Raw genomic sequence first — 21216 nt, 5'->3', positions numbered from 1 at the left:
ATTATTTTGTTTTTTTTTTTTTATAAATGTTGGTTTATGGGCCACAACTATTTTCAAATGTTTACGTTTACTTTCCCTCGTGGCCGAAGTAAATGAAGTGCACTGTATATTACCGCACATTTGTGTAAAAGAGAATACCACTCTCCCTTTGAAGGATAAATACTGCCCTGTTGTTCAGTTAAATGTTATGCAGTTTTTATTTTTGCTTCCCTATTATCGTCTAACGCGCGTTTACAATCAATGTAAGTCTCTTAACATGCCCTTGCTTTGGAGGCACCGAAAGCTTCATGCTTAATATTCCAATACGCTTATTTCTAGAGGATTAGACGGCGCGAGAAACGGAACCACGTAAAATGTACCGTAAAGTAGCCTAATTTGTCTTTTCTTGCCATACTGAAATCTGTTCCACGTGAACGCACGGCAAAGCCGGCACGATAGCTCGCAGCTCAAAACTCCTCGCTCATCAACTTGCTTTGCTAGGGCTGGAAAAATCCTTTTGCGCCCTCTGCACCGCTCTCGCGCCGCATAATACGGGTTATCATCATGGGCCAAATGTAAGGAATTTGAGTACACAAAATAAAGGTAAATAAATGAGGTACGAAAGGGAACGATCAAGTGTAACGCTAGGAAAATACAGATGTGTTTTGAGCGTGGTTTGGTCGGTTTTCAGGAGGGAAAATGGAGGCGTTGGGAAAAGCATTCTTATTATAATGATATTTGCGTTTTGCCGAAAGTGTACCCCAATTGAATTGACGCTACTACAGGTCTGTGTGGTGGTTGTAGGTATCGCATTGAAATAGCTCCACATTGCTAGGCGAATTACGCAAAGCCCTCCCTATTAAAGCGTTTCTTTTATAAAAAGAATCGCTACCACAACGTCGTGGCGTGCAGAGAACTCGAACTGTAAATAGTGACACCGAGATCAAAATTTGATAAGGCCATTTCGGGGGGACGACCGCGATTTGCTGTCGTTAGTTGTGTGATTTTTTGTTGTTGCTGCTGCTGCGGTTTACTTCCAACACTCTGTTATCTGCAACCGCATCCACAGCCGCTCGCGGAACTCAATTTGAAATTTATAAAGGCCATGAACAAAGGAAAAAAAATGAAAATGAATGTCTACGCTACGAACAAAAAAAAACGCCCCATAATGGTTGATAACACGACAACGAAAAAAAAAGGTAGAATAAAACAGAAATCATTCGACAAACAAGCCCATTAAGCCGCCCGTCCGCATGGTTGGGGCTTCGCGGGAAGGTTTTCGGTTTTGTGTTTTCTTTTTTTTTTGCGAATGCGTAACATGCTTCCTCTTCTTCCTCGAGAACAGGCGTCCTCTGCTGGGCGGCAATCTAAAACGACGTGTCCAAAAATGCGTGCTTTCGTTATCGACGCACATGTTCGCGTCAAACAAAAGGAAAACAAAATATTTTACCGAAAAAAAAACACACACACACGTACGCCCCCACACGCGGGTACTCCTAAATACTACCAACAATGTCCCCACAACAGTAACAGAAAAATAAGCATTGCAGATAAACCGCTGCGCATTGTTTGCAAAGATGCGTGGATGTGTGTGGGGAAGAGTGTTTTTTTTCCTCCCCTTTTTTGCTACTTTTATCCAATATCAATTGTTGCTCTATTGTTGAGGCACTTGTGTGTGGATGGTGTGTGGTCCAGGCGTCACACTTTCGGAAAAGTCTCCCTCTCCACGTGTTTCCTCTTTTTTCCCGCCACTTCCCGTGCTGAACGAGCTCCAAAACAAAAAAACGAGCCCCACAGCAGCTCGTTAACCGCTCTTAATGACCCCCAGGATCAGGCAGCGTGTGTTTGCTTTTCTGCTGGTGCACAAAAAAAACGAAGCGCAAAACAGCAAATCAAAACAGTAGGAAAAGGACAAAACGCGCACACACAAGGAGGCAGCAAAATTGTAGTGTAGTTTAAACGAAAAAAAAGCGTTTCGTCCCCATCGCCTGTCAGCCAAACAAACAGACCCGTCCTGGCTCCTGGCGTATCGCAAGGATACGTGCTACCTAGGCGTACAGCGCCAAAATATCCATGATGGCGTTCTTGGAGCCAAACACGAGCGCAACGATACCGAACAGGAACACGATCACGTTCTTCCACACGATCCAGTTGCCGGGACCGAAACCTTCATCCCAGTACGTGACCATCTCGATCAGGATCGGAATTAGCAGCCCAAGGATCGAGAAGCAGAACGCACCGATCAAACCGATAAACGGGCTAATGGTTGGGACGGCGACGGCAAGCAGAACGGCGGCAGTCACAAGGATGGTGCGCATCACGTACTCCACCAACCGTGGTCGCTTGGTGAATTTGTCCTTGATGGCAACCCAACCGATGTCGAGACAGACGTAGAATTGCAGACCAAACGTGCAGTACACGGCCAACGCGATCAGGATCTTGACGGCTTGAGCAGGGCTGAAATAGGGAGAAGATCACGTGTTAGATCATGCTACCGATCTCTCATGATAAAACCCCAGAAATGTCTCGTTCAATAATCGACCCCCCCAAAAAACTCACATCTCTTCCGTGGGCAGATTGAGCGTGATGCTTCCCGCAGCAGCATCACCGTACTTGACGTAACCAAGGAACCCGAGCAGGATGTAAATCAGCGTCACACCGGCCATACCCTGGTTCAGCACACCACAAATCCCGATAAAGTTCTGGGGCGTTTTCATCTGGTTCTCGAGCGGCATCACCACACCGATCGCTTCCATCGCGAAGATCACGATCGCAAAGAACGCCGGCAGCTTCACGACGGGCAGGAACAGTGGCCGCTCGCTGATCGCCGGCATATCCGTGACGAGATAGTAAAACGTAATGCCCAACCCAACGCCCATGAACACGTTCGCGACCATCGAAACCGGTGCGAGGTACTTCAGGTTCGGTACCCACGACAGCAGGATCAGCGGCACCAGCAGCAGCGCAATCAGGACGCGCAGATTCAACGGGCTGCCGTAGTAATGCTCGATCACCTGCTGGAAGTTGGTCGCGATGATGACGGTGTACACGGCGCACGTGCCAAAGTACGTCACGAACAGCCCGTACCGGATGCAGTAGGACGTTGGCATGCCCCACCGGCGGCCCCAGGCCGGTCCGTTCTCGAACGCCACCTCAGCGATCTCGGAAAAGCTCATCGCCGTTCGGTGTGTGCGGCGGTACAGCGTGTGGCCACACTTTACCAACACGTACGCGCAGTGTGTGCAGATGAAGGCGGTTAGGACGGTGGCCAGGATGCCGCCTGCTAGACCGGCGGAACTGAACGCGACCGGCATGGCCAGGATGCCCGTGCCCAGGGACGCCTTCAGTAAGTGCGTGAGCGTTTCGCCATCGCTGGAATGTGGTCCGCGGGGTGAAAAAAGGACGAAAGAAGCAAAAGAAGAAGCTCGTGTCAGTTTGCGATAGATGGAAAGGATCGATGGGATGATCAACTCACGTTGTTGGGTGTTCCAGCTTTCGCTCCTTGAACGGATCGAACGGTGCTGTTCCGTTTGCTTCGACGTCTGACTTGGCCGTTTTGAATTTATACCTAAATGGCGGTGGCGAAAGAGAAAAAAAAGTTGTACTTTCAGAAGCAATTCTGTTGGCAAATAATTTAATCCCTTCAAAGTTTTTTCCCGAGCGTGCATCTACTGATTTGCCAGATCTTGGGCAGTTTTTATAAAACTTTACTCTTCCTCATTTGCCTTGTACGCTGTTTATTTCTTCACTTTATATGAGCATGCATAGATTCTCCATGAATATATGTGTGGGGATTTTTTACTTTTATGTTTAAATCGTAAAACTTTTACGAATTACTACAATGTTTTTAAGGGAAGGTAATGCCCACCAGCCTTGGACTATGCGAAATTATAGAATAAGAATGAATGAATTATGTATTGATGAGCTAGAAATTTAGTTTTGAGAACAGTACGGCCGGGTCATCATTAAAATATGAAAAAATGAACTTGTTGACTCAAGTTACGCGAGTGCAAAGTTTGTTGTTCGTGCAGAAGCAAGTGCTGTAAAAAGCTACGCAAGGAAACAAAATACTATTATAAGACTTTGAATGAAATTCCTTGCTTCAGGCAAAAGAAAACTACGATGAAATTTCAAATATGTTACAATTAAAAAAATAAAATTGAAATTGAAAACAATCAAGCAGTAACTTTTTTTTTAACATTAGGCCAATTATCATTTTTTAGCATAAAATCTTTACAAAAAAACATTAAAAACTTTAAATTTTATGAATTTTAGAACACGTTTTTTCCAAACCACAAATAAAAATGGATGATAATTTTTTGACCCTTTTTTTCAAAATTGAAGGACTGTGAAGGGGGTTAATTTCACCCCTCTCAAAGAATCTCCCATTCGCATTCACGTATTCTGGAGATTTCCCCTCTTTAGCAATTGCATTTAAAACACCCATTTCTTGGGACCTTTAGGGGACCCCAGCTAAGCCCACCGATTTAGTCCGATGGCCCTCGATGCGGCATCATGTTGCATCAGCCAAATTTCCACGCTCATACCAGCAACAGTTTACAGGGGCTTACGTCCAGCATTTTCCCTCCCCCAGCAGGCAACAAAACATTCACCTTATATCCATGTCCATTTTCTCCTCATTGTTATTGTTATTATAGCCGTTGTTTGTGGACGCCATTTTGCGGGGCGTGTTCCTGGCACGTTGGTGTGTTGTAGGGCTGTTTTGAATTCTTTTCCTCACCAAAAAAGGGCACGCACTTGCGCGAAAAGAAAAAGGGGCGAATGTTTTCTCTACCGAAAGGCACGTCTCAGAATCGTACGTAAAAACCGCACTAGCACATCACGCAGTGGCTCATTCAACGACAACGACAACAGAAACAAACAAAAAAACCACAACTAATTCCGGCCACTAGCTTTGCTTTTCACATAGCCCCAGAAGAGAGCGGCTGCTGGGCGTCCTGCTTGGCGGGCGGCTGTTAGTGTACTGACCCAGGCCAGTCCGAGAGTGTCCTGAACGAGCGGTGGCTGACTGATCAGTAAAAAAATCCACCACAAGCGCACACCGATCTTCAGGTCGTGTTCGGGACAAATTAAAAATCCCCAAAGCTACCTCCTGCTTCTTCTTCACATCACATGCTGGGCTGGTTGCAAAAAAAAAAACAAACATACATGCACAGAAAGCACAACACTTGCCGTGGCTTTTCTCGTGCGAACGATGCACCAAAAAAAAAGGAGCAAAAAGAAAAAAAAAGTGGTACACAAAATGGCAGCAGGGATAATAATTTTGGGGGGGCTCCTTCTTTCGCGCAAGGGAAAAGTGAAAACCCTGCGCGCGCGATTGACAGCGCGCGCCTTTGTGGGGGTTATATTTCCCGTGGCGATTATTGGGGGGGTTGGGAGGTGGGAGGAGATGCACTGGTTCACCTCAGTTGGGAACGCTGTTATTAACCATCATACGGACGGACATCTCCCCGCCCGAAGTCTGGTGCGTTTTTCCACGATGCAGTTGAAAATTGCATCTCTCCCTCCCATCCTTCCATCGGTTGGCTTGAAATTGCGGACAATGCATGTATGTCCCTCTGTCTCTCTCTCTCTCTCTCGCTTGTCACTCTCCTGGCTCTTCTTCTTGCTGTTTTTTTTTTCTGGAGGGAAATGATGCCGTGGTTCGAGAATTGGGGGTTTGGTTGTCGACGTTGAAAAAAAAAAACACCACCTCCATAAGCGAACCCGAAACACGCGGACTCGATCGGACCCGTGCTGTGCCGATTGGGGGGGGTGGAGGGCCTTGTGTTTTCCCCCCAGGCTACCACCCCTTTCAAAGGGCCTTTACCGAGCGTCGCGAAGAAAACGCCCAACGAAGCCAACATAAACTGGTGGCACATTACGCGGACCGAAAAGCAGCAGCAAAAACCGAAGGGCCTTTGGACAAGAAGGGTTTTTTTTTCTTTCTTCTCTGTAATGTACGAAGAAGCCCCAATTTTCATTTTATGCGTATGCAAAACAGCCACCAAGTAGCGGCGAGGTTTTTCGCACACATTCACACCCCTCTGCATGAAGAAGGTGGCTTTTTTTTTGGATGCGATTGTTGTATGCTCGATTGGCGTTTGTTTCGCAATGTGCTTTATAACGCATTGCAAAATAGCACCCCTCAATCGAGAGCTGGTCGATCGCGATGAAAATAGTCATTTGAACTAGACACCAATAATTTAAAAAAACTTAGAACCAACGGCTAATAGCAAACAATGCAATCAACAGGTACGTGTTACTGATTGCATGCAAGATCTAATGCAATTGCAATGTTTGAATAAATTTAAAGCAATTAAATACCAGTTTTCCAAGTCAATTATGCAATTAGCAGACCAGCGCTTGTCAACGGTTAACTAGCATTAACGGCTTTTGAGGTTGATTTGTTGGTTTTGAAGGGTTCGTTTTCTTCGCTTCATTAAAATCCAACGATCAGCGAAAGAGAGCATCAGCATCACCGAGCTTGGAGATACTCGCCTGACCTTTTGACTTCATAAACTGCAGCAAGTTGGGTTTTGATAAGCTTGAGATGCAAAGTTAAACCCACGTGTTGGCAACACACGTAGCTAACAGGCGGAGGGATCGTTTAACGATTTCGAAGGACGATTTCCCATCTCGTTTCACCACATTTTCCCAGGCCCCAAAGGACAAAGTTCGCAGGGACGTTGGAGCAAACGAGATGCTGGCTCCACTCCAGGTTGCGAATTAATTTATTCCACCAATCAGTTGCCTTCGTACCACACCCCGAAGATGATGGGTTTGGTTCGCTTCTTACACCCTTCTTGACTCGTTTCATGCCTTCCACACTTCTCTGAACCCGATATCCGGTTATCGAAATATCGATTCGTTCATTATCAAATTTTCCCTTCCCAGCGCATTCTGGCACGACGAAAATTACTCCCGCAAAAGAAAACCACGAGAAGGGCACGAGAAAACACGCTCAACATGCCACAAAAGTCCGTTGGAGAGGGCTTTTCGCGCGCCGATGATTGCCAATTTGCCATGTCCTGCACCACCGAAGGAGAGCCCAATGTTGGGGGGGGGGTCAAAAACATCCCATATCACGAGCCCTCGAATGCCACCAGTGGGCAAAAGGGCTCCCTCGGGGACCACAAAAGGACTGACTGCAAAACAAAAGAAAGAAGGATGGATCGCGCTGGTATGCTGCTGCTGTTGCTGCTGGGTAAGCCGATTTCATTTTTCGCCTCATTCGAAACCTATTCCTTTTCATTCCAACGTCCTTGGAGAGTCGAATGCACGCAGGAGTGCGATTTAAAAAAAAAAAGGAGTACAGTACACGGTTGCAGTCTTAACCGAAAAAAAAACCCCACAGCGTGAAACTTTACATCCCGAAGATGGCCAAACCGGGGGGGCTTTTTGGTTCGTTGGTCAATCGTGATGTCTCTGTGCACGCGTGGAGAATTATGAGGAATCGGACGGAGCCCTCCCGGAGCGAATTGAAATGCAGCAAAAGCCGGCCCAAAAGGATTCGACATAACGAAAAAAAAACGCCACTTCCTTAAGGGAGTACGCCCGCAAAAGTCGCTAAGGAATGTGGTTGATTTAAACGCCTGCCGCAGTCTGCGATCAATTATCATTAGTCCTTTTTCGGGGCACAGCGACGGAGGGGACACACTGGTTTTAGAAAACAGTTTTACTTACGGCAACAATAAACGAGAAAAACGCAACAACGAAAAAGAAGCCTCCCAACGCAGCCTGGTGTCACGGGTTTGCAACAATTTAACATTTCCCGTTGCACTTGTGCATCATCTTTAAAAAGGCCAAAAGGGCTTGATTTAAAATATTAATCTCGCCGCTTTTGCAAAGAAAAACGCCCGCCACGACATAAATTCCGTTGATTTATGTCGCCCCCCCTGAATGAAAGTGTTTCACGCATCGAAGAAAGAATGAAAAAACACGTAAAAACACGATCTGAGCCGCGCGTGTCGTATCGCCTAAAATATTGCCGTTGCATGATTGCAAAATATTAACAGATCGAGATCCTCGTACGCCCATCTGCGATTCCACAATCAAAGAGGATCCTTTTATTTTTTGGGGGTTGGAGGATGGCCTCCAACAGTGACATGAACACAGCACCGTTTTAAAGAGGGATTTTGGTTGTGTGATCTTTTACAAAATAACGAAAGCTTCCATTCCTGGAGTGTTATCACATATTTCTGTTGCTAGCAGCGAGAGCGCGGGTTTTTCATGTTTGCCATCGAGCTGCCTCTCAACATCAGCCACTTTAGATAGGCAATATCAGGGCAATAAATGCCACTATTCGCGGGTGGTTCCTCTAGTGAACTTAAAATGCTAAAAACAAACAGAAACCAAATGCACTAAACACTTACACCGTCGCTCCGTTCTTGCCATCCTGTGGCAGGAATGTTTCCATTTCCTGCGGCGGTGGTCCCGTGTACTCCTGGATCGATGGAAAAAGGATAAGAGCAAGCGTAAAGTACGTTAATCGGGGATGATTAAAGCTACCGATGGTGGGTACTTACGTTCACCATTTTACCGTCACCGTTGCTTGCTGCTGTTGTTTAGTGAAAACCCAGGATTGTCTTGGTGTTTTTTTTTTCCACTCGCTTATCCGCCTCTCGTAGAGTGCTGGATTGGCTTCTGTAATGTGAGAAAGGAAACGAGAAAACACGTTTAATTTAAGCAATTAAAAAAGCATGCATTCCTAGACAAACGAACAGGCATATGGTGGAAAAAGTAAACCCTCCGACCGGGTGGAAATTAATTAATGGCGAGGTCAACCGATGTACAGAACACCAGCGTGTGTGTCTCTATTGTCGACAAATCCCGCGATCTATTAGGCTCGAAATAGATAGCAAAAAGAGGGGCGGCCGTACATCAATCGATCAGCCTAACAGCAAAAACCGATCAGCCCTTTCACCCCTCTTTAGGGTCCCTCAGCAGGCAAAAACGGGGGCTTTCGTGGAGATGCGCTTTCCCAGTCCAGTTGGGGTTGGGTAATTGGGAAAGTAAGCAATAATTGGCCGGCCCGATAGAACGGGCGCATCTCAATTGAACGAAATTATGCCATCTCGCCGCCATAAGTGCGGTTGATTAGTGACCAATTTGAGTACTTCGCTGGATGCTCCGACGGGATGAGAAGAACATAAGGCGACCCAATGAAGGCTTCCTTTGGTTGTCTAATTCCCCCCCAAAAAAAGAAAGAAGCAAAAGCGAGCTTGCTGCAGGGGAAAAGCCCATTCCGGAGGGTATTCCCGACCAATGCCGGTTGGTCTTGCATGGCCGTTTCCTGGCAGTCGATTGCGGTCCCCGATCGACGGCGTGATGAATATTTATTTTAACCCCCATTCCCGGTTGAAATCACGGCCATATCGATTTATCTAACCCCTCCCGCTTTCGCTGGCGACGAATGGTGATTGCAACCCCTTCCTAAACACCCTTACAACACACAATCGGCAAATTGATTGCGTTATCGGGGGCACCAATGGGGGGGGGGGCTTGTTTAGGTGCCGATAAAGAAGGACAAACCCGCGGCAGAGTTGTGGGAAAGATTCCACGCAGAAGGTGTTTACTTATGCACTTTTTCTTTGCGCATTTGAGCATCTGCGGAAAATGAACACAATAATATGTCGCTCCCAATGCGTGTCTCTGGGTGGCGTGAATATTATTTTTCTCCGTTCAAAATAGATCCGTACATGATTTTGGGACGATCGAGTCACGTTCACCAGAGCTAGTAGATAGGTGTAGGACATTTTTTAAGTACCTTTACCAGGCGCAAAGTGACACATTCCGGAGGCCTTTTTTTTTTGGGGGGAGGGAAGGATTATTTTTAAAAAATCACACCAAACCACTTGTCCCGGGGATTTTCCGACCGGAAGACGCCATTTTGCGTCGACAAGCGGCCGTATTTCGGGACCAAGTTCAAGTGCGGTCATGCCGATTTGGAGTCAGCAGTCTTCCGACAGAAAAAAAACACTCACACCAAGGAGGAGACCGTGCTAAAGATAAGCGAAATTCGTCAATCATGGCTCGCAAAGCGCCAGTTTTGGACGGGGGTGAGGTTTTCTTTTTGCGTACTGACTCGTAACTCTGACTGATGATTTTCCAACCCATCCTGCCTCCCCCATCGTCATTGACGTCAGCAAACGAACGGACGTATTTGTTGGGACAGTTTTGGAGCGCTTTTGTTTTGCTCGCCCGCCGGGAAAATGGTGGTTTTGCTATTTTTACCCCTGCACAGTAGTGAATCACAACGCTCATAGTTGAAAACTTTTCCCGAAGGCCCCGCAAGGTTGAATGAAAGCGAAAACCCCCATGCTCACACCGTCGTGGTACGCTGTCGTTTTCATTCATAGAAAGTGTGTTTTTTTTTGTTCGTTTCCGGCGATCGATAACTATCGATCTACCGGGTAGTGTTCCTTGTTTTTTTTTTGGGAAAAATTTTTCCACCACCCAAATGTGTTGATTTCAGTAGGAGAAGGTCATCCGGTTTCAGGATCGCGTGCCGGCGATAAGGAGTTGAAAGGTTTTTTTGTTTGTTTGAACATTTGCTTTCTCACTCTACGATCGATAATCGCGCGTAGCCTCGTGCAAACGTCAAAATAATAAACAAACCGCACAAATCCATCGAAGCAGGCCGGGTGTGTTTGGGAAGCAACTATCATTCGCTACAGCTGCCCCTATAGCTCTCTCTCTCTCTCTATCGGGGTTCTCTTTTACTTGCTGCCTTATCAGGCCGTCCACTAGGACACACCGAGGTGATTATCGCAGGACAACAGAAAAAAAGGAACAAGGCGCCCTGGGGACGAGAATTGGACCGTGTCCAGCCGATGGTCCAGCTATTATGGGCGGATGTGGCCTACCATTGGCGTGAAATCCAATTAAATGGCGGGGTGAAAACGTAGAGTTCCAGGAATGTACCACGATTGCAGTTGTCAATCAGTTTCGCGCACGGGTTGGTGTGACTCTTTTTTCTCCTGATAGCGCCGTATCTTATCTTGGCCAACATCATCACGGTGAATATTCAATTGGCTCGTCGAAACGTCTTTTTTTTCGTTTTGTAAATCGAGTGCACCTTCGCAAGAGCGAGGAGACGAACCGCCAAGAACCGGAGCTTCTTCTTTTTTGTTTGTCAAATTGGAGCAACAGCAAAAGTGCGCCTTTTTTTTGCTCCTGATATTGAAACACACTTTCAGTTTGTTATCTTCTTTCCACGTGAGTGATTTTTCGTCTTGGAAACATCAACCTGTAGCGGCAAGTTGCTGCGTGGGAGGGCCGTCTGTTTCTGAGGTTCTCCTTCCAAAAGTTGCTGAATTTTTGGGCCGAAAAACAATGCAAAGAGGTGCTTAAATGATGTCCTAACGGCGGGCAACCATTATCAGCTGTGAAAGCTAACCAGCAAAGTCCAAACCACCGCTAATGCGACGGTTGGTGGATTTGATTAGCAAATATTATTCTCTCACCCTATCACCTACTTCCGGGTGTGTTCTAGCCGCGAGCAGGTTTGCGGATCACGTTGTCCCCGCACGAGCCCCGTAAACCGATGCTATTTTGTGTTTTTAACGAACTTTGGAAGGCGGTCGTTTGAAAGTGGCGACAAATTGTTGATTATTTTTCTTCCCTCCCCGACCGCCATGGTTTATGAATGTTTTTTTTTCACCCCTGCAGCAACAGGTTGTTGGAACGTTTGTTTTTTTTTCCACGATCGTTTTAATAACCTTTGATGTGCCACGAGCTGTGAAACAGATCGTCGAATGAAGGCACCACATCATTTGCTCGGATCGATGGAATTGCAAAATAATACTAAAGTTTTGGGGGTGGAAAAGAAGCTTTTACATTATTCGTAAAAGCTTGTTACTGAGCCACCGAGCAATACAATACCTGCCGTGTGGTGTAATATAAAAATAGACTCGCGCGGGTTTTCATCGATCCAACAAAATTCCAAAAAATCTATAAATGTGTCTTCCTCCACGAGCCGGGAAAATCCCATCTGTTGCTACTGCACAGAAAGGGAGGGTGGACACTCGAGGCCAGTAAGCCGTCTACTTAATACCGCTTACAATTCCAATGATCGCTCTATAATAAGTGCGATTATTTTGTATTTTCTCTTCCGTATAATGAGCCAACCAGTTGCGAACAGCTTTGCAACGCGTTCTGCCCTTTATAGAACGTTCCAGGCATGGTTTAACACAAAATGGCTCTAAATCTGATGCAATACTCGGCGCCACGAGGTGCGTTTTCACCAGAACTCGAGGTCTCGAGTGGGCTCCACCGTGGGCCAACGTGTGGTTGCACATTTTTTCTCAGAACGCCACACATGCACGCGTAACACGAGCGTACCACACGAGGTACCTCAGCACCGGGGGAGGTTGGATTCGAATTCGCGATCGCCACCCATTTGCTTGAGGTGGAAATAAAATAATTGTACACCGAATAAACCCCCTTCGTCCGCAGGATCGACTGGCTTTCCGTGGATATTTGCGATTGAGTGCCTTAAAGAAACCCCGTTTTCTTTTTGCCTAGCGATGCAAAAAAAAGCTATCAACCTCAACGGCGTGAAGTGGCTGGGAAATTTGAAACTTAAGCGGCCACTTTAGGCCTCCTTTAGGCCTGCTGACAATGTGGAAATTGTGTCGAAAGCGCTATCCTCTCTCAGGCAGGCAGAAGACCGAAGGAACGATTTCTGAGAAACTGGTTCTACACACACAGAGAAGGGAAAGGACCATTTCAGCACCCCGGCAAGCCGACAGGACCCGTTTCCACAGATGGTTTCCAGATGGAATTTTGCGAGCAGACCCATTTTAGGGCATGCTGATCGTCGTGGAAGAACAAAAATAAACCAAGGCACGGGAGGCTGCTTTTTTTGTGTGCCAAGGCCATTCCCGTAAGCGTTAAGGGATGATGAAAAAGACCGCACACGAGCGGATGACGTGCGAGTGTCATAATTGTCGCGTCCGTTTCGCCCGTCGAGTGGGGTTTTTTTTTCCAACATTTAACACCCCCCTGGTCGGGTGGATTTACGCAATGTCGCGCGCTCTAAAACTAGCCCAAACCCGGTGTGAACTTGCACGAATCCTGTTATCTATTTCCGCACTGATTATCACGCTCAAATGCCGGAACTCGCTTCTAGATCTAGCAGTGTGATAAGCACCGCCAACTGGTGGCGGCGTAATACGCCTTTTGAACAACGTCACAATGGGCAGGCAGCGGACGGACGTCCTCCAAAAAGGGGCCGCCCTATTAGCGTGGAGAAGGCTTTTCCTCCCCGTGTTCATATGCGTGTTCCGTCCTGAACCAACCAAGCCTGGGGGCTAAGAGTGTAGAATTAGGCCGTCTAAATAAGGCCCCATTTGACGAGTGTTCTGTGACACTGACGTAACCTGATGCCGGCTGAATAATTGAGTACGTATTTCCTTTCCCCCCGGTAGTAAGGCTGGAAACGCACGGTGGCCATAATCTACGCGGTAACCGATCGGTAAAGTAAAAAAAAAAGAAAAGTAAATAAAAAATACACACCAGAACAACTCGCCGCGAGAGACGGTTCCCAGTGGTGTGTATTGAACAATATTATATTTCCTCGCATCCATTGGACCATTAACAGGGCTGCATGTGTTTTAATCAGACGTGCGCAAACAAAACCGTGTGCCCCTACGCGTGTGTGTGCTAAATAACCATTACGGGAATGATAATGCCCCGCCACATGCGCAGGATGCGAATATTGTAGGTTTATAATTGCGCCATTTCACTCCATCGGGTCCTGGTTATGGACACAAAACGCACACTTATGTTCGCACAAACGCTCGCACCAGTAAGGATTGGATTGTCAAAAACTTCACTTTCGTATCCTTTTGTGCTGCTTACTTTCCCTAACACAGAGACACAACAGATCAGAAATCACAGCCTACTGCAGCGAGCAATGGCCTGCTGCAACTCCCTTTGGTATGTAAACGAATGCAAAAATGTTTTCCCAACCAGTGTGGAACACCGTGAAATGAATCAAACTGAAATGTGGAACAGTTTTAGAAGCCTTAATTATGCAAACCTCAGAAAACGACGCCTGCTGCGAATCAGTTCCGTTCGTGTCGATCAATGCGCTGGCTCACGCGTGCCCAAGGCTGCTGACCCGCTCTTCTAACGACTTCTTCAAACGGCAACTGTCAAACGATAACTGAAATCTTGACTGATGCCAAGTCGACGGTCACCCAGTTCGGCCCGTTCGGGATCGGTTCGTCTCGGGAGTGGGTTACTACTACCACTTACTAACGCGCGGTACCACTTACTAACTCGCCCAATCGCGGCTTACTCGCGCGCGGTCTAGGTGTCTTCTCTATGCTCTCTACTACAACCCGAACCCACCTCTACTAGCCCTGGGTGGTAGTTTTGCTGACGCGTCAACGAGCTGCAAAAGCATGGGCGCTCTCTCCTTCCAACCGATGATGGTCTATCTCTCTCACAGGGTCCTAGATTCTACCATTAGAGTGTGCTCTCTCACTCTCTCTCTCTCTCTCTCACACAAGTTGGGTGTAGTTTTTTGGCGCTTCAGTTGACCGGCTGGCCGCGTGGTGTTCTCGTTCGAATGATGCAATACGAATTAGTACGAGCTAATTTAGGCGAATACTACAAAGTACTGCTTATGTGGGCGTTCGTGGGCGACACGTAATACCACAAGCTCTAGGTCATTGCATTCCAGGAGTACGATGGTAAACGAATAGTACCGAATCCGGTGGTCGTTATCTTCTGCTCGTTATCCCAACACACTCACGCATCCCTCCCGCAGTGAATATCGCATAAAATACAACGTCTTATCGGGGGGGAGAGCTGGCTTATCACACGGGTGCGTCTTGCTACCGGCTCAAACGAATGTGTTTATAAAACATGGTTTACCGGTGCACCCTAATCCGTCTCGGTGCTTGTGCAACGTCATCGAAATTACGTAGCCATTGGTGCCGGTGTGTCGTCATTTGTTTCGAACAAAAAATTAACTGCAATTTGTCATGATTAGTCAAAGATAACAAGCAATAAAAAAACCCGAAACGGAACATGCAGTTTGCCGATGAGTTTCCGAACGCGTCATCGTCGTGGTGAATTTTTTGTTTGCTTCTGAGCAGAACTCAACATCCGGACCGCAAACGAATGCAACTTCTTCCACTTTGCATTGCTAAACACCAACCAACTATCGATTCGAAAAGGGGGGGCCCCTTTTTGTTTGCATAATATGCATAGCCGCGCGTGCTTAGACGCTTGAACCGCGCCGTATGGGAGGTGGGAAAAATATTAGAAACAAGCAGCAAACGTGTATATCGAACTGCCCCAACCGTGGAGGGAGAGAGCAAAAAAAAGAAAGAAAACGTCCAGAGTTGGGCTGTTTGCGATAGAGCAGGGAGCAAAATAAACAGCAGCTCAACTGATCAAATTCCCGCCCGGAGGAACTGGCAGCAGCATTGTGTCCTTTCTACACACCGAGCGGCGCCACTGTCTATTCGAGATGACGTTTCTCACGAAAATCACGATCGGTTGCCATGGTGACAATACGGGATGCGGTGAAGTTGCTCTGGCGCGAAACCCCACCGGGAGGACGTGACCGATATATTGTGTCGAATCGCGAATCCGCGTGATCGAGAAACACAGGGTGGTTCGGCGTGTTTGTGTTTGTGGCCGGAGCACAGGGGGGGATCGTCGTGTCAGGCGCCATATGGCGCGTTCGTTAAATAGAAACCACGGCAAACGGAATGCAAAGACAAGGTTACAGCCCGTAGAAGTAGAACGCGTTCTACCCTTTCGAGGGGGGTTTGCTTTTTTTTTATTATTACTATTTTGTTTAATAACACACACCCTCACTGTCACTTGAGCGTTCGGTTTTTGATATTAAACGAAATAAAAAGGTTCACCCAACTGTCGCGCAGGGGCAGGACACAGAAGAGAAAAGAAGAAACGTTTCTCAAACAATGACACGACGACCACGGCACAATCGAAGATGGTTTGCCTTTTGCTGTTTGGCCAACAACGCCCAACAAACAAACAAAAAACACCCACCATGCGGTGGGGGAAGGCAACAGATCGTTTCGCCGATCCGATCGGAGGCGCAATCACGGGGCCCGATAATTGATTCCACAAATTTGTCACCTCCTCGTGGCACGGATACTATTCAGGGGGTGGTGGTGGTTTTAGCCACCCTGGTTTCTAGGCGCCCTTTTCCAGCCTCACACAAAAACTCACCTCCACCGGTTGAGCCTGTCAGTTGGTTCCAAAATAGTCGGCCAGCAAAATCTCTCTTCTAAGATACCACTTCAAAAATTCCACAAATCCGAAATGTTCGATCGCGCAAAAAACCACACACACACAACACGTCTAGCGGCGCAACCTAACGGAATACCGGTTTTTCGGGATGACCGCGTTATTTTATATGAACGATGAGAAGAGAAAACCTTGAACCTCGGGGTGCGTTTGACAGTTGGCGAAAAAAAACGTTAGGCGGGATATGTTTCCTTTCACTCGCATTTTTTGACCCATAACGATTGGGGCCGACTGGCGGGTGTGTTGGAGAGTTTGGGAAAATTTTGCCACCCCTTCAAGGGGCCCAAGAGCGGAAACGGAACCCGAGAGGGCGAGAGAGAGAGAGTGAGAGATATCATAAGAAAATGCCACCAAAAGGTGAGGCGTGTGTGATATGTATTATTCAGCAATTTTTCTTTATTATTCCCATATTACACACGCAAAAAAAAGGAAGTACCACAAAGGTGTTAGGGATTGAGAAGGTTTTGTTCTCTCGTTTCACCCGAAGAAGGCGCTCTCTTTCCAGCCATCGTTCTTGACACACTCTCTCTCGAAAGAGGTATTTGAGCCCTCGAGCGATGGCCAGAAAATGGCTCTCTCAACATAGCTCTCTCTCTCTTTCTCACTCTCATCTCTCTCACGCCTTGCATGCTGTCAGCCTTAACCGGCAAAATAAACTCCATTTTACGCTCAAAAATCGCTTCTCGCTCTCTCTCTCTCTCGCTCTCTTGGGTGAACTTTTCCCACTCCCGCCAGGGGTTGCGCGCGGTTCGTCCGCAGAAAGCATGCTGCATTTTCTTCGCCAACCGCGCGCTATCATTGCATCAGGCTAATTTTCCTTCCCAACCCCCTTTTCCACCCCCTTCCCCCACCACCCCACCTCCTCGTTCCTCTTCACCATGCGCTGATTTGCTGAGTCAGGCGTGCGCTCGCTCGTTTGCAGCGGAAAACCACGAAAGGGACCACCACGCGGTCGGAACGGCCCTTCGCGAGAACTAACCTTTTCGTTTCAGTACACCCCCCCCTCTGGCTTCAATTACCCCCCCCCACCTCCTTTTACATGATGCGTTCGAGGGGGTTTGAGACAGTGTTGGGCCAAAAATAAATCAATCGCGCGCGCGCGCGCCCGTATGTGAAAATGAAAAGTCAAGCTTCATCAAAAGACAGAAAAAAAAACAGCAAAAACTTCAAGGAAGGGGCCTTTTTGGCAAGGGACGATCGACAGGAGACAGAAGGAATCCCTTCTCCCTCCCCATTAAGCGGCGGAATTCACTCGAAACTCGCGATTAGATTAACCGACGCACGTGCGTGCGCTCGAAAAGCGTGTGAGGAATGTGGCGCGAAAAAAAAAGAAAAAAGAGCCGAAGACACGCCCGAAGGACGAATGCGAGACGGTTCTAAATGTAGAACCGCGGTCGTGGGATCGATGCGAAAAGTGCACCCAAAAACGCAAACGTGCAAACGGGTGAAAATATGCGTGCGTGATAATTTTTCGCCTTTTTCGCGGCGGGCAAGGAAAAATCGAAAGGAGAACTAAAAAAAATATATTGTCGTGCTTGCACCTTTTGTGGCACTTTTCACCACCGTGAGTCATTGAATGCTCTCAATTCCACCCCGCAGCTGTTTTCGGCCGTAAGTGGAATTGTTGGGTGGGCACCTGAAATGGTGGAGTAGAAAAAAACATGCTTCAATTCCATACGCTATGCGAATCGTACGGGAAATGCACGATGGATGGAGGGGGAAAAGAAAAAGGATTTCAATCTTATTTTCTTTCCACCTGCTGCTGCTGCTGATTGCTGGAAAATGGTGCGAAGCAATCCGACCGATTAGCGGTTTTTTCTTCGTTCGCTTGAAGATCACCTTAAAAAAAAACGAGGAAAAAAGAAAACCCCTCTCTGGTGGCTTTCCCGCCGGGGGGTGGTTTGCCTGCAATTAGGTGGAAAAAATTGCTTTTCCATTTCCGCATTCGCTACGCGGGATTGCGCTCGTTACGATAACGGACACCAGTGGGAGGCCCATCGGTGGGGGGGTGGGGATTTTCGATCGTCTGCAGAATCTTCGGCGTTTGGATGCGTCATTGAATCAACTCCCACACGAGTACGGCGGGGGGGGCTGGAAAATGCAATTTAATGCTTGTTTGGGGAGGGGGGTGGTTTTAACGTACGCAACACAACACGGAAACTTGCGCCCACGCAAAAACGGCAGACATTTTCCTTCCCGTAGTTCCGTCAAGCTGACCTTGTTTTTCACCTCAACTCACTCTCCCCCCGCAGGCACATAATCCAGCGCGCAGGTGAACGCCTCGAGATTGCGTCATATCCGGCCACCCACTACCACCCAATCCTGTGGGAGGTGGGCTTTGCGTGCGACAGCTAACCACCACCCACGGCACAAAAAAAGCCACGCTCTATATCGACCGTTTCCGTCTGGTGTCTGATGTGCGTGTGTGTGTGCGTGTGTGTGCCTTTTGTATAGTTTTTCCTTTGGCAGTCCCCGTGGGGGAGGAGAAATAGTACCCGTCTTGAAGCGATGGCTATTTTGCGCGATCGTGACACTAATTCCGAAACCGTACAATTGCGCGTTCCCATTGGGTGGTGTTGAAATAAAAAAAAACACGGTCCAAAAATCGAGCAGGAAAGGAAAATTTGGACCCCATCTCGGGCGTGAGAGAGAGAGAAAAAAGGCAAAAAAGGGCCCCCCATCGAACGAAAGGGGGGCGAACGAAATCCAGCCGGTTGAAGGAACTATTTTTGACCATCGAGTGCGTAATGCGTCACTAACACTAGCGAAAAGTGCTGCCTTGGCGTGCTTCTGTTCTGGGCCTCCCATTTGACGTGTGTTAGCAAAGCAATGAAGACACACAAAAAAAAACGTGTCCATAAAACAAACAAAATCTCAGCTTTGCTAACTTCATTCAAAAGCCGGTTTCGAGCTGCCTGTTCTGGCTCGGTGGGCAGATGATTTCTCCTGTTCTTAATGCGTTCTCTCGCTCCCACTCTCTCTCTCTCTCTCTCTCTCACTCGCTCTCACGGCTTGCTCTTCCGCTCGTTCATCGTACGCACTTCTTTCGCTCTCTCTCTTTCTCTCTCACACACGCACATGTCAAGAATGCTGCGAGCTCTTTTCGCTCACGGGTGACTTCCTTTACTCGACCGGTAACCGGTAGCGCAACCACGTGGCGGATTGTTCAGCTCTCATGCACAAGAAACCGGTACTACTCTGTCCGTCTGCCAGGCCCCCATTTTTTCTTGCCAGAAGCAACATTTTTTTTCGGGCGCCTTTTTTAATGCTGCCAGTGTGTGTTTTCGGATTGAATAATCGCATACAAAGTAAACGGCATCACTGCGCGAGGCATCTTTCCTATTTCGATTGGCTTACCTATTTTTGCTCTTTGGTACACTGGAACTTCCCTGACGAAGGTGCCGGTGAATGCAAGCACCACGGGTTTGCCTCGAGCAATGCCTCGCTGCGAGCCGGGGAAAAATGTTTGCCACGAAGAACTGGACACAATTTTGGGGCACTGACTGTTTGTCGATTGCTACACTTTAACACCTTTCCGGGCACAGCACATTATTACAAACGTTGCAGAGCACGTCTAACTAGCCGGCTTTGCACGGGACGAATCTATGTGCACGGGCGAGAAAAAGGCACTACCAAAACCGCTCGCTGCACAATTTGTTGCTCGCTGTCGGATAATTTGTACGCAGGCGCCTTAGCGGTTCTGAACCGGTTCTGAACACACAACCGGCGTCTAATGCAGGGTTAGTAGCAGCAACAGTGATGTTTAATGATGGCGATGTTTGTGAAAAAAAAATGGGCAGCCATATTTTGTTCAATATAATAGGCTAGTGTTATAATAATAACAACTTGTTACAAAAAAAACATAAGAAACGTACAATGAAGATTTCCTCTCAACAGAAGCGAAGAAATTTATGGCAGGATAACTCGATGCTATAAATAAGAAAAATAGTGCGTAAAAATAAATCAGAAAATCATTCCGTTTATTTTCAGATACGTAATAATAAGTATAACGTTCACGAAGGAAATAAAATTTCCAATTGTTTTGCCGTTGTACAATTATTATAGAAAACCCCGTATAGCCGGATGTTTACGCGCGTTTCTGTTATTGTTTTGTTCTTTCTCTGTATTTTCTTAAAGCCTATTTTTTTATTTCATGACGTCATGATAGCGCAAATAATTCATGCAATTGCGAGAAAGGGAAACCCCTTTTTCTGAAGCGCCAACACTGGCTTTAAAGGGGTTCGACTTGCTTCCGAAATAAGAGTGAACAATCGTGATGACAGTTTGATGAGCCGTTGTTTTCCTAATGCGTCCTAAGCGTTGCTTTAAACACAGTTTGACTGTCAGAGTGGGTGGTGCGCCATGGCGAAACTTCTACAGTTAATAAGGCAACACGAGTGCCTTTATGATGCGGGAATGGTGTCAACCGGAGAGGAGCAGGCCACAGCTTGGCGGACCGTAGCTAGATCGATGTGCTATAGCGGTAGCTATCGGATTGTTTTATGCATGTCAAAAGATTAAAAACCTAACAGTGCTTTCTTTTGTGCAGTCCCGAGAGCCCAGCATCGATGGAAGATGTATCTCAAGCAATACGTGGACCATCTCGCAAACCCGTCGCACGATTTTCCCTTATGGCTTGAAATGGCGTTTGTGCGCGACCATGCCTCGGATTTATTGAAGCAATTTGCAGATATTCCCACCACCAGCAATGGGTACGAAAGTGATACAGACAGTAGCACAGTTGTTAAACGCGCCAGGCGCCCGGAGATTGACGGATTCGATCTTATGAAGACCGAATTGGAAAGGGACTACTTAGCCCGGGAAAGCCAAACAAACACGCTAGCTACTAGCGATTGCGAACGGATCCTTCGAAACTCCACAGTCCCTCCTGTGACCGAATATATAATCAGCGTGCCCGATCGGACGGACTCGCGTATG

The 21216-nt window shown here is 47.3% G+C and overlaps 1 protein-coding gene across 1 annotated transcript; it reads right to left on the bottom strand.

Annotated features, from left to right (window-relative positions):
* Nucleotides 1-132: 132 nt before the first annotated feature.
* LOC128727643 (proton-coupled amino acid transporter-like protein pathetic) lies at nucleotides 133-14137 on the bottom strand. Its single transcript, XM_053821574.1, has 6 exons — nucleotides 14027-14137; nucleotides 8508-8625; nucleotides 8355-8425; nucleotides 3455-3547; nucleotides 2539-3351; nucleotides 133-2436 (listed from the first exon to the last, which is right to left on the bottom strand). Exons 2-6 carry the CDS (start codon nucleotides 8514-8516, stop codon nucleotides 2028-2030), a joined length of 1395 nt encoding a protein of 464 aa, XP_053677549.1. The 5' UTR covers nucleotides 8517-8625; nucleotides 14027-14137; the 3' UTR covers nucleotides 133-2027.
* Nucleotides 14138-21216: the final 7079 nt, after the last annotated feature.

The sequence above is a fragment of the Anopheles nili genome, chromosome 3 (genome assembly GCF_943737925.1).
Source record: "Anopheles nili chromosome 3, idAnoNiliSN_F5_01, whole genome shotgun sequence".
Taxonomy (NCBI): Eukaryota; Metazoa; Arthropoda; class Insecta; order Diptera; family Culicidae; genus Anopheles; species Anopheles nili.
The sequence above is the reverse complement of the archived record's forward strand: the minus strand, read 5'-3'. Positions and strand labels throughout refer to the sequence as shown.